The sequence below is a fragment of the Triticum urartu genome, chromosome 6A, assembly GCF_056163025.1.
Source record: "Triticum urartu cultivar PI428250 chromosome 6A, HENAU_Tu73, whole genome shotgun sequence".
NCBI lineage: Eukaryota > Viridiplantae > Streptophyta > Magnoliopsida > Poales > Poaceae > Triticum > Triticum urartu.
Genome location: NC_141878.1, coordinates 435719776 through 435733625, shown reverse-complemented (window position 1 = coordinate 435733625; position 13850 = coordinate 435719776). Strand labels below are relative to the sequence as shown.

The 13850-nt window shown below is 49.5% G+C and overlaps 1 protein-coding gene across 1 annotated transcript; it reads left to right on the top strand.

The window, feature by feature from the left end:
- Positions 1-10113: 10113 nt before the first annotated feature.
- On the top strand, positions 10114-13405 carry LOC147965576 (protein YABBY 4-like). The gene is made up of 7 exons (XM_087528246.1): positions 10114-10889; positions 11033-11206; positions 11282-11465; positions 12087-12135; positions 12239-12314; positions 12677-12748; positions 12896-13405. The coding sequence occupies exons 1-7, from the start codon at positions 10779-10781 to the stop codon at positions 12980-12982; spliced, it is 753 nt and encodes a 250-aa protein (XP_087384372.1). The 5' UTR covers positions 10114-10778; the 3' UTR covers positions 12983-13405.
- The last annotated feature ends 445 nt before the right edge of the window (positions 13406-13850 follow it).

The window sequence follows — 13850 nt, the reverse complement described above, 5'->3', positions numbered from 1 at the left end:
AAAGACAGCAAAACACCCAGTTGGTGTACAGATTCAACGCAAACAATAAGAGATTGTATGAAAGAAAATATTTCAGGTAGCATATCCTAATAGAACAAGGTCAGTGGAAAGCCTACTTACCTGGACATTGGCCCGAAGAGGCGTGCTGGCATCGTAAGCAGCCTGGGTGTTCTCGTGCACCGTCTTCATCTGCTCTATCATCACGTTAGCCTGACGGATGGCCTCCGCAGCCGCGTCCGACTGGTTTTTCAGAACATGGTAGTTGGTGAAGAAGGGAGCAGACGACCCAAGTGCGGCAGCTTGGAGCTCCGAAGCATGAGTTTGGACGACTGAAGGAAACACCGGTACAATCGACGGTGCAAGGCGCTCACTCGACAATGGGACAGCGAAAGTTATAGAGGCCCCACCTGCGTCTTCAGATTGCCGGACAGTTGGTGTTGTCATCGGTCCCTACTGAGACGTCTTGCCAGCTGCTACATTTTTGTTCTTTCTGGGCCTAGGGGCCACATCTTCATCATCATCTGGAAGCTCGATGACGTTGAGTGGGGCTGCAAATAAATCAGTCGACCCCAAATGAATCGCCAGAATTTAATCGACCAAATAATCAAGAACAAGATCATGAGAATTTTACCTGGGTTGGAGGTAACCGCATCTTCCATTTCCTCGTCTCGGTATTGGTAGGAAGAAGTTCCAGATGTAGCACCACTGCAAATGTCAACATTCAGTTGGTTATGTTCTGTTGCTCGAGTCGACCAAAAGATCGGGTTAGATGATTACCCAGAGATGGTGGGGATGGTCACTTTGATTCTGGGAAAAGCCTTCGGAGGTCTGGAGGATGTGGCCTTCTATGCTTTCGGCGCAGGAGGCGGCGCAGTCTTGAGCTGTTTCGATACCTTCTCAGTCGGCACCGGAGAAGACGTCCGAGGGGGCTTCGAAGATTGCCCAGTCGGTGCGGCCACCAGGTCAAGGATGCTCGGCGGGTCGTGAGCATGCTTGGACCTCCTCTCTCTGCGAGGATGCGAGTCGACCTCTTCTTCATCACTCGAGTCGTCGCTCTCGTCGTCCTCCTCTGCATCCGAGTGCCACTCGCCACTCTCGCCCTCGCTCGCCCCTTCCTTGACATTTTGCTCCTGCACTCCATTGGGCATCGAGTACATATCAATAAGAGCCTGAAAAGACAATGAACAAAAGAAATACAGTCGACCGTCAACAAGATGTTACATACTGAATCAAGAAGATACTCGATAATGCAGAATCATACCTGTTCCGGCTGGCGCAAATGGTCGAATGGAATCACCCTCCTGGACCCTCGGGGATTATCTTTGTTGCTGGTGATTCCTCTCAGCCACTTCTCCACCGTGTCCTCACTAACGTCCTCCAGGTGGATCCGAGTGGAATCCTCGAGTCCCGAGTACATCCACATCGGATGGTCACGGGCTTGGAGTGGTTGGATGCGTCGACTGAGAAAGACCTCCAGCAGGTCCATACCAGTCACTCCGTCGCGGACAAGTTGGACGACCCGCTCGACCAACACCTTCACCTGCGCCTTCTCTTCCAGGATCACCCTCAAGGAGGAGGGCTTATCCACTAGAGCCAGGGAAAGGGGGGAAGTCCAGTCGACTGACCTGGGGTCGGCTGGTCCTTGTAGTAAAACCAGGTCGACTGCCAGCCCCGGACCGATTCGGGAAGGATCATAGCTGGGAAGGTGCTCTTGTTCCTCATTTGAATTCCAAGGCCCCCGCACATCTATATCACGTGTGTCCTCTCATCACTCGGGTTGGCCTTCTTGACCGTCTGGGAGTGGCATGTGAATATGTGCTTGAAGAGACCCTAGTGCGGTCCGCAACCCAAGAAATTCTCGCACATGGACACGAAGGCAGCAAGGTACACGATGGTGTTTGGAGTAAAGTGGTGAAGTTGAGCTCCGAAGAAGTTCAAAAAACCACGAAAGAAAGGGTGGGGAGGCAAAGAAAACCCGCGGTCGACATGAGTGGCGAGGAGAACGCACTCACCCTCCTGCGGCTGCGGCTCGGTCTTGTTCCCGGGAGCCGCGCCGATTTGTGGGGGATCAGTCCCCCCTTAACCAGATCGTCGATGTCGTCTTGGCTGATCGTCGAGCGGATCCAGTCGCCCTGGATCCAGCCTGGCGGCAGGCCGGACCTTGACGAGGATCCACCCCGGCTGGTCCTCTTTCCTTTCGCCTTCGCTGTCGCCTTCTTTGCACGCTCCAACGCCACCGTCTTCTCCTTCCCCATGGCAGCGAATCAAGTCCGAGCGGGGCTACAACGCCGAGAGCAGAAGCAGGCGCAGCGGAGAAATCTGAGGAAGAAGAAGGAGAATGAGGGCGCATTGTTCAAAAGCCCGGTCCGGTGCCTTTTATAAGGACACTTCCGAGTGATTGACTTGTAGGCCCGGATGATCTTATCAAATTCCGCAACAGTCGCGCGCGCGATACGTGGCAAAAAAGGTGGCGCAGGATCGAGGCGACCTGACTAATCCGTCCCGATTACCGCGACCTCCCCCGCCTGGCACGCTTCTCAAAATTCGAATCCCGCGAAATTCGCGGACACCAGAACAACTTGTCAGACGGAAGACATCCTCCACATCATCACTCGGAACTCTTCAGTAAAAGTTCACTCGACAAAAACTAAGAATGGATCAAGGCGACTGAAAAAGAAGTTGGTGTCGTCACCTCAGTTCATTGATCCAGAACAAGATATACTCATAGCACGAAAAATGAGTCGGAAGTGTTCTCAACTCCTTCCTCACTCAAACCCTGATCCATTCGGGGGCTAATGATGAAGCTATGTACCTAGGGTAGGGTCATGGATCTGTCCAAGATACCCTCCCCAAGGACATCTCTAAAAGAACCAGTAGCATTCGAAGAAAAATCATCATCCACTCGACCATGAAGCTATGTTCCACTCGACAGTCTTGAAGACACTCGACTGTATGGACAATCACTCGACTACCAGAAGATCTAGAGCCACTCCACTCTGCAACGGTCGGGAATTAAGTCATAGCTTTAATGGTCATTATGTATCTTTATTGCAGGCGTTACCAGTAACGTCCCCATCTTTATGTACCTTAAACCCTTTGTAACTGAGGGCGGGAGGGGTTTGGCGAACTCTATATAAGCCACCCCCCTCCTCAGGGACAAGGGTTCGCACCCCCTGTAACTCACACGCATATAATCCAGTCGACCGCCTCCGGGCTCCGATACGTAGGGCTGTTACTTCCTCCGAGAAGGGCCTGAACTCGTAAAACTTGCGTGTACAAATCCTCCATAGCTGAGATCTTGCCTCTACATTCCTACCCCCCCTATTCTACTGTCAGACTTAGAACCACGACAGACGACACTCTCCCCTCTCGTTGCTATGCATCACCATGATCTCGCGTGTGCATAGGAAATTTTTGAAATTACTGCGTTCCCCAACACTTGCAAGCTCACAACAAACATAAGCATAATGGCAAACAATATCATGACAATTAAGCAGGTTAATGCAATGCAAATCATACTACTGATGCGGTGAAATCAACTTGTGCACCGAGACACTCGGACTCTCTTACCAGACGGGTTACCTCATAACCGAATGGTGATCATACCTAGATCACAAATGAAACCAACACTTTGGTTCCCACCACGATCATACTCATGATCTCACAGATCATCACATAATCAGTGCCAACAATAACTTTTAGTGTGCAAGATTACTTATTAATGTCGATCCATGGTGTGACTTACACATGAGCTGTGTCCGTAACCGAGGACGCGGCTATCGATAGATTAAATACACTCTGCAGAGGTAGCGCACTTTACCCACATCACGGAATCCATGGCCTCGTCTTCCCATTCGGGTGGACCAACGACATTCTGACGAAACACTCCCATTACCATGACACTCTCCCGGCCACTCCGACTAACTCCCCACTGGGCTAAGTCATGGGTGGCCCCGTGCCTACCAAAGGCATCAACGGCCACCGTCGTGGCAAAAACGGTCCCAATCGGGGACAAGGTACTATAACAACAAACGGGCACACAAGGTTATGTCTGCTTACCGGTCCAGGGTACCACACGCCCATAACCTTCCCTCGTTGGAGGTACCGACCAGAGACATGACAACAGACCAAATCAAGACCTTCCCATAAAGGCAAATGTGGTCGCACTGGGAAAAACTTGATTCAGTGGCACCATGACTTGATCAACGTTATGTTCAAGTTGGATCAACATCAGGTTTAACTTGAAAAGAAAATAACTCGAGGCATCATATGCCATGATCATGCAACTATTCAAAATGCAAAACATACCACTCAAGTAAACAGATCAACATCATCAAAATTTCATGCTTGCACTACCCATCATTTAAACTTTACTAGTTCTGCTTTACTGGTCTTTATCATTCATCATTAGAATTTTATCATAATATATATATATCACTTTATCCCATAAAGAAACTATCATTATTCATAAAAGCATAATCACACACTAAGAATTCTTCTACTGCCTTAACTAGCTCATGCATTCAAACAGTATCACAACAAGGCAATTCAAGCATGACAAAATAACTAGCACTAAACCATATTCATTTAATTAATTAAATGCATGAAAATAACTAATATTCAAGTTGGAAAAATCATAGATATTGAGATGACACCATACAAATGTTGGTGTGGCTTGCCTTAGTGCAGAGGAGGTTCACACTCCTGGTTATCTTCAAGACAAGCTTCTCCCTCTGAAAATATTTAAAAACAACAAAATAAAATATCAAGAACCACTCTAAAAATCACCAGATATTCTATACAGGAAGGAAAAATCTCAATTTAGGTGTGTTGCTAGAACTTTCCAAAACAAACACAATGCAAAAAGAATCAACTCATTTGGACTTATAGTTTAAGAGTTATGGCTGGTCAAAGTTCTTGGTCAAATATTTGAATTAAATTTAAATAAAAAGAAAACAAGGGGTGAAGTCGATGGCGTATTTTCAGAATACGCCTCCAATCATACCGCTTCGGGCACGAGTGAGAGGCTGACAGCGGGCCCCACCAGTCAAGTGTGGAGGGAGGTGAAGAGAGACAGAGCGGTGGCAGTGCTTCGCCGGAGCTCACGTCGGCGAGGAGGGGTTCTTGGCCGGATCCAGAGGGATAGAAAGAGAGGGGGGCCGAGGCGCACCTGCCTGTACCCCTTGGCTCGACGAGAGACGGCCGGAGCAGCTCGGAACCAAGCTCGCAAGTGGCGGTTGCGGTCTGGTCTCGCTAGAGAAGAGGAAAACGACAGAGAGGGGCGATTCTAGGGGCTCCAACATGTCCGGACGGCACCAGTGGACCACCAGGGAGTCGCCTAAGTAGTTGCTCGAGCTCGAGGGGCACCGGAGCAAGGAGGAGGGGCTGCAGGGATCGCCGGTGAGCTCATGTTGGGGAAGGCAGCCAGAGGCCTGCCCGGTCGGGCTGCGGCTATGCTACGGGCTTGTGGAGGTTGGGTGGTGGGTTTTGAGTGCTCAGAGAGGCAGGAGGGGCTAAAATTTATAGCCAGAGGGGGAGAGGGTACGTGGCTCCGCCGGAGCTCTCTGGAAGCCGGCGAGCGATGATGACCGGTGTCAGCGAGGGGTGGTGGGGCTCAACATTCATGCGGGGGCTGTGCAGCGTGCGGACGAGCACAAGAGGCGGTGGATGAAGAAGATAGAGGCACGGGGCACACTGTGGCTTTGGTCGCGTCGTGCCCGTGCCCGCTGCAGCGTCTCCGGTGTCGGCGAGCGCCAGGGAGAGGTCAAGGGCGAAGAGACGGAGGTGGTGGCGCGGTGCGGTAGTCGTCGGCAAGCTCTGGATCGATCACGCGATGAACAAGCACTCAGGCGCAACGCAGAGCGCGGCGGGCGCGTTGCTAGAGCCATGTCTTCACGCGGTCTCCATGCTGGCATGGTCAAGACGACAACCACTCGATACCAAACTATGTCTGGGGTGTTGTTCGTGCAGTGTTAGGTCTAGGAAGGGTGATGGCACACTGCCAGGCCGGCCAGATAAGAGTTGAGCCTGTTGGCAAGTTTCTGGTCAGAAACTTGGTCGCCAAGTTTGGATGGCTTCTAGAAGGTGATTAGGGCTGATTTTCTGGTCTTAAGGTTTAGCTAGGAGGGTAAACAAGCTCAAGAAAATTTGGCTCCATTAGAGCAAGGAAAAATACACTTGATGTAGAAACTGGATTTTTAGGCCAGAACAGAAATAATTTTCTGTAGCAAAAATATTCCAAATAAGTATGAAATAGTTTTGCACAGGGGGGTGGGCCAAGGTTCAAATAATATTTGAGAATTTTCTCCAATTTTTGGAAGCAAGAAAAATGAGGGTTGCTTTGGAGCACAAGCCTCTGGATTAAATTGAATTTCAGAGAAGAAATTGAATATTTTTCTTTTATCAGAAATATTTCTTGGGTTATTTTGGGATTTTTCAGAGAAAGAATGTTGAATGAGAGATGAATGGGTCACTTGGGTGAAAATCAAGGACATGCCCAACTATCTAAGTCCATTTGAATTGATTCAAAAACCCCAAATTCAAAGCAGAAGCAAGTGAGGTCCGGAAAAAGAGAGAAGGCAAAAACCAGACTGTCACACTCGATTCCAACAATGCATCAATGTCCATAGATGTTGGTCATCCATATGCTGTGTCCCTGGAGTTTCATCCAACAATGTATCAATGTGAATGGTTTACCCTTCATTCTTTGGTATAGAACGACAGTGCATTCAAACTATAGAGTTACGATCTCCGTGATTGACGCACCCGATGGCCACCTTCTCTCCACTCGTGTGATCTCACCATAATACTTCATGGCAGAGCTTGAGATGGCGTGCCACGGATTTTCTTGCGACTTCATATATTGTGATCATGAATCAGCTGCACGTTGTAAGGCGCGAAGTGCTTTTGCCCATGAAGCCAAGAATGCACATTTATCCAAAACACTACGACCCCTTGCTTCATGCCTACAAAGCCCGCACTTCTGGCCAACCACAGATCACACATCAACTCAACATCCATCACCGAGTACCTCACCATCGAGCTTGCTTCAAAGAAACAACAACAACGTAAAAATTCAATTGGATTACGACGGACACTTGCCGGGTGTGGTGTTCAGCATGGATTGCGTCGGCAGGTGTGGAGCGTACCTGGTTGCGGATGGATCCGGGATGGACCGCGGTGTAGTCGAAGGTGGGCAGGGGGAGGGACGTTCGCCAAGGGCTGGGCTGCGGTCGGAGTGGTACAGTGACGGCATCGGGCTAGAAGGGTGTGGATATCGTGAAGGAGAGGGACAGAGTGGGAGAAAGGTGGTCGGAAAGAGGAGATATGAGTGGGTCGAAGATATCGGAGTCCTACGTAGCGGAGGTCTGGACCCTCCCGTTTGTGGGATTTGAGGGAGTTCGGATGAACCGACGTGTCCATGAATGTTTGTGACACCGTGTTTAAAGATTAAAAATAATATCCACACACCTTGGTCCGGATGTTTAGATGATTTGAGAGACTCTGTTGAAGATGCCCCAAGGGCCTCAATTTAAGACCGGGTAAGCGATTCCGTTCTAAACAACATCATGAAAGCTACTAGTCCCTGCATCTGATATTCATGGAAACAAACACCGATGTGCAAGGACCATGACGCTGGCTCGGCAAAGGTCGTTTTCCCGGTGACAAAACCTCAGGTTTCCCACTCGATATCACTTTTTGCAGTTTGGCTGTAGCGGTGGAGGGGCTCGATCTAGCAGTCGACCATGGAAATGCGCATGGCGAAAACGACGTGCGCCGTGCACGACGATCCACAGGCCAGGTTTGCCAGGTAGCCCAGCAGGTGATCCTGCGCGGGGCATGCCTCCATGAGATTCTTCTGTAGCTTGCGCCACCCTGGTCTGCCCCGGCCGGCTCCAGCTACTGATTCTTCTTGGCATTGGACATGGCGCGTCGTGTCGTGCACAAGAGACTAGCGTCACAACATATTTCGGTTGCCAGCCCGTGCGTAGTGACCGGCCGAGCCTGGTCATGCACTACGCCTAGCCATGCTGGCCTGCTGACAGTTGGGTCCCACACGCAGGGCTTGAATGGGGCACCGTAACACTGTGGGGAGACTCACCCAGCCACCTCAAACCGTCCCCAAACAACGGGGTAGACAACCCGGTCATTGACCGGTCGTGAAAAAACAACCCAGACGGACGCCTTAAACCATCCTCAAAGGCTCGGGCCGTCCGACGCCCCTCATATCCAGTCTAAATATGAGGAGGATATGAGGCGACCTGTAGCCCTGGCCATCGCGCTCGCCCCCGGCTACCTCCTCCGGCTTCTCTACACAGCCTGTAGCCCTGACCATCACGCTCGCCGTCGACGACTTCCACCTCGGCTTCCTCGGATGGCATGTGCGGCACTCAGTTCGGGCAAATCGGGAAAACCCGAAACGGAACCTAATTTTTGGGGCACCTGAATTGTTGGGTATAAATTATGGACTCCACTACAAATCTGACTCAGATTTCTTTTATCATGGCAAATCGAACGTTTTTATGGCAAATTATGTTTTGTGAGGTTGGCAAGTTTAGTCAGCGAGTATGGCAAATCCATCTCATTTTATTTTTTTATCAGAAAATTACTATGCTTGCAAACTGAATTTGTCATCATCGCGCCAATATAAATTGCCATAAAAAACGTAGGATTTTTGGCGTTTCCGTAAATTATTTCTCTCAAATATCAGGTGTGAGATCTGAAAAATCGAACCCGAAACTTCAGGTAAACCCTAACACCTAGTGTGAATGGACAGGCCAGGCATGGCCAATAATGGTAGATCTACAAAGAATTTACAAATATTTTACCACCATTTGACCATAAGGCTAATGTTTTGTCTCCTAAGATCTTTCACTCCCAAATCCCCTTTGTCTTTGGATCTACATATTCTATTCCACTTGACAAGGAAATATCTTCTCTTCCTGTTTATATCCCTGCCAAAAGAATCTCCTTCTATGCTTATGTAACTTTTCAATGAAAGTTTTATTCATAAGCCACATTGACATGTGATAGAGGCTGCATTACCCACCCAGGCCTCAAACCTCTTCAGATTTTCCTTCCAGAAAAACCCAATCAGAAGTCTTCAAAGTGGTAAAGCTCGCAAGCATGCCCAGATATTTTCCGGCACATCTCATTGCATGTAAAATAAATTCAGTAATCTTTTGTAGGCGTAGCATTACTCGGGCATGGCATACACTCACCGTGCATGAACCTTATTCTTTTGAAATTTTACGATTACAGGGATAACGCACACGCAACGACACAAACCAGATTTGGAGGTGAAGAATATTTTGCTGGAAAAAATTGAGTATTAACAACATCGAGTCGAACCGTATGTGTATAACCTATAGAAATATCCAGCGAAAGACATCTCAGAAGCACGCATGCATGCACGTACGTGTACGTACGGCCTGTCTCCGGTAGAACATCAATCAATATCTTCAACTCGGGGCACAAGGGCTACGCCTACGCCTACACATTGGCAAAGGCATCTTTGTCCCGGATGGCCGGGCCGGCTTCATTTAAACCCGGGCTCCCTCTCCGTGCCCGGAAAAATCAAGCCAGACCACGGCCAGACGCTGTCCCGCGAGCGAGCACGCTCCATGCTAGCTAGGAGTACTCTGCGAAGTCGACGTAAGTTCGTACGTACGTACCTACGCGCGTGCATGAGTGCTCAAAATCAAAAACCGGCTCGTGTCATGTCGCCATAGCTCCAGAAGCTAGCCCGTGCCCCTACGCGTACGACCCAGCAGCATCGACGTACTATACGTGTAGCCGAGCAGTAATGAGCTAGGAGACAGTAGCCAGCTACAGGTTCCTCTCTCGCGTACGTACGTACGTGGTCGCGGCCATGGATGGAATTCCAAGGTGTCGATCGCGCTGCGCTAGTAGAGGGAGGGGCGGAGAGGACGCGTCGTGGCCGGCCGGGCGGGCAGACCGGCCGCATCGGGCCACAGTCGGCCGGGGCCCGGCGATCCCCACCACTCATTCCCCTTTTGGGTCATAAATAGTCTCGAGATGCCCGCCCCACCCGGCTGTGGGCGGAGACAAAGGCCAAGGCAAGAACGCCCGTTGGCTCTGGCCCCGTTCCGTCCCCCTGCTCGCTCCCACCCCCAACCCCAGTATAAACTTACCTGCAGTCCCACCCGGGCATTCTGTCTCACTCCCATCTCATTCCCATCTTCATCTCGCTTTGTCCAGAGCTACATCCTCCACCACCACCGGTCCATACCGCCTCGTCGCCCCCCGCCTTTCCGTCGTTGCTCGCGGCAAGTTCCACATGCAGTAGTAGTACTACTACTAGCAGCTACTACGTGTTTTTGTTTTGTTTTGTTTTGGCTTTCAAATCAGGGACGACGACAGACAGATCCGCGGCTTTCTCGAATTGGGCTTAGCTGCATCCATCCATCCTGCAGGTCCATCAAATCAAATCCGAAGGGAAGCTATAGCAGCCGCCCAGCCAGACATCAATCAAATCACCTCTACTCATCACATCAAATCAAAGGGGACCAAAAGGATATCTCTTCCTCCCCTCCCCGCCCCGCGCGCCCGGCTCGTATAAAATCCCCCTTTCTACACACCCGCAATTCCTTGCATTGGTTCCTCAATCTCGACTCATCTCTCCATTGTAGTAGTGATATCTTGCGATCCGTTCGAGCTCGGTCGATCAAAGCGAGAAGCCACCCACACACATACTTAGCCGTCCCCGATCGATCAGCAGACTCAGGGCATAGCGGCTGCTACCACATACATTCATAATGTCGTCGTCCTCCTCCTCGTCGGCTGTCTTCAACCTGGACCACCTCGCGCCGTCCCCCACCGAGCAGCTCTGCTACGTCCACTGCAACTGCTGCGACACCATCCTTGCGGTACGTGCCGTCCACCTACCGACAGCGCTTGCTAATTGCTTGAAATATTAGCATCATATCCTAGCCTCATTTCTCCTTGTTTTTAGCTTTCTTGCTGGTTGGTAAGTTTGTAAGGAGTGATCAAGTTTGATGCCCGCCTGCAGGTCGGTGTGCCGTGCAGCAGCCTGTTCAAGACGGTGACGGTGAGGTGCGGCCACTGCGCTAACCTGCTCTCCGTCAACCTCCGCGCCCTCCTGCTCCCGCCCGCGGCGCCTCCGGCAAACCAGCTCCAGTTCGGCCACTCCTTGCTTTCCCCTACTTCCCCCCATGGCCTCTTGGTAAGTTCTTCCGATCTGTACTTTTGAGCCCATATACCGACCGGTGTCTGTGTACTTAGGCCTTCTTTGGCGTAGGACGAGGTTGCGTTCCAGACGCCGAGCCTACTGATGGACCAGGCGAGCACCAACCTGAGCGGCTTCACGGGCCGCAGCAACAGCAGCTGCGCCAGCAACCTGCCGGCGATGCCGATGCCTGCCGCCAAGCCTGCGCAGCAGGAAACCGAGCAGTCGGCAAAGAGCGCCCCATCGGCGAACAGGCGTAAGGACCACGCTCTTCTTGTCATGTTCTTTATATTGGTCTTCTTTCATTTGCTAGCTATACGTTAGTCAAAGCAAACAGCCCACGAGCTTGGATGTCGTTCACCTCGCACTGTTGGTGGGATGAAGCTGCCCCATGTACTCCTCTCGATCTGACGATATTTTCTGCACATTCTTTGTTGCTTTGCTTTGTTTTTGTTTTTTTAGGGTTAAGGGTCTTATCAACATGAGGGACATACTTATCACTTCGATCTGTATTCAGTAGTGTCCTGTCCTTGAAGTTTAGTGGATTCGTTATACTCCATGATCATCTAAATAACCTTTTTTTCCTTTATCGAAAAAAAAATCTAAATACCTTTTTAAGCTAGCTGTGTTCTACGTACTACAGCGTTAAATGAGCAAGATAGGGAAAAGAGCATGTTAATTGATATCGTAGTGTTACATGAGATCCATATGGGAGAGATAACATCAAGACATACAATCATGGGTACCCATGCTTGTCTCCGATCTGTGTGCGTGGTCATGTATAGTAGCGGAACCTAGGTAAAAGCATGCACACCCATTCGTTCATGTCTTCCTGCGTGTGCTGATCCGAATCTACGATGCCAATTTGTCTATGCAGCTCCGGAGAAGCGTCAGAGAGTTCCCTCCGCCTACAACCGCTTCATCAAGTAAGATCTTTGCGACGATCGACCGAGCGATGTTTCTGCGTACATATGCATGCATGTTCTTGGCGTACGTTTTCTCACGCTGTATGCTGACGATTTGCGACAGGGATGAGATCCAGCGCATCAAGGCCGGCAACCCGGACATCACCCACCGCGAGGCCTTCAGCGCAGCAGCAAAGAATGTAAAATCTCTCCTCCGCTACGCTACTGCAAGTGCATAGTACCTAGTAGGAGAGGTGTAGCTCCTGGCAAGATAGCGCTGTTTGCGTGTCGTCTTGATTTGACCGGTCGCCTTACGCGCGGTGTCAGCACGGACACAGGGACAGCTTGTGTTCGGCCGCTTGCGAGCAAGATGCCGAGCGAGCTCTGTGCATCATCAGTGCATGCACCGGTGCTTTTAGCCCTCCCACACAGTAAATACCAGTACTACAATGCATGCATGGGACTATGGGAGCTAGATAGGGTTTGTTCAGGTTTGTTTCGACAAGCTTCTTTTTGCTAATCCAAACCTGCTCATGTCTTGGCATGTTGTTGATGCAACCAGTGGGCCCATTTCCCGCACATCCACTTCGGCCTCATGCCGGATCAGGGATTCAAGAGGACCTTCAAGGCTCAGGTACTTTAGCTTTTCTTTACGGTTTCCTAAACCCTTAGCCTATCTACCACTGCACTTTCAGGTCTTAATTCATCAGCATGTCGGTAGCTCTGAAACCGGAGCGAAGTTTTGTAGTAATTGCAGGAATTAACGGTTTGTGATTTGCAGGATGGCGCCGAAGACATGCTTCTCAAGGATGGTCTCTATGCTGCGGCGGCCGCGGCGGCTGCCAATATGAGCGTCACTCCGCTTTAATTACCTAGCTATAATGAGCATGCCTCTCAAGTTCTGCGGATGTTCCTCGCTAACTCTCTTCTGCGGCGCCAACTAGGGTTCCTTGTTAGATAGTATTATCAATATCGCGTGTGTGTTAGATCTAGTACTTTCATTTCTGTCTGCTGTTGGGGCCGGGAACGGAGAATCGAGTTGAGTACCTAGGTTTCTCAGTTCTCATGGTCATCTCTCAGCTGGCTATCTATAGGTGTAGTGAGCTGTCTTCTATGTTTCCATTTCTTCATCTTTTCTATGTTTGTCTTTTTCACTTCCTGAACTTCCTACACCCTGTAGAAAACTAGGTGTGTCTTAAGAACATGTTTTCTGCATCTAGTGATGTGGTACGTTTTCCCTTCCCTTGCATGTATTTTTGATCAACGAAAAACAATCCATCTTCATGGAATAGCCGGCTTGTGTCTGTATTACCTAAAAAGTTGTGTGTATTTTATCATTATTTGTTTCCATTTTACAAACTAAATGTGATTGAAAGCTATTAAATTTGAATTTTAAACAAAAGGCAGTTGATTAGAATCTGCTTAATTTGCTGGAGCTCAGATATGATCAACCACATCGCCCCCGTAGTAAGGAAAGAAAGAGTATTTACCTACACCAAGTGAATATTTATAGTTAGGAAGCCACAGTGAGATGAGAGGGTGTACAAAAATATACATCTAAATTTACTTCAAACAAAAGTAGCAACCACGGTGTATTTATAAAATTATAATGACTAAATATTATCCTCTTCATAACCGAAATTTCTCAACCATCTTTATCTCATGATAATAACTTAGAATTGGTATATAGAGCATACGGCAATTTCAAATACTTAAGGTGAAAAATATGCCTACAT

What these genes read in the sequence shown, in the direction of transcription:
- LOC147965576 (XM_087528246.1), top strand. Translation starts at nt 10,779, where the DNA reads ATGTCGTCGTCCTCCTCCTCGTCGGCTGTCTTCAACCTGGACCACCTC. An exon ending in TCAGCGCAGCAGCAAAGAAT is followed by an intron (nt 12,315 to 12,676) that starts GTAAAATCTCTC and finishes TGATGCAACCAG; the next exon opens with TGGGCCCATTTCCCGCACAT. An exon ending in AGAGGACCTTCAAGGCTCAG is followed by an intron (nt 12,749 to 12,895) that starts GTACTTTAGCTT and finishes TGTGATTTGCAG; the next exon opens with GATGGCGCCGAAGACATGCT.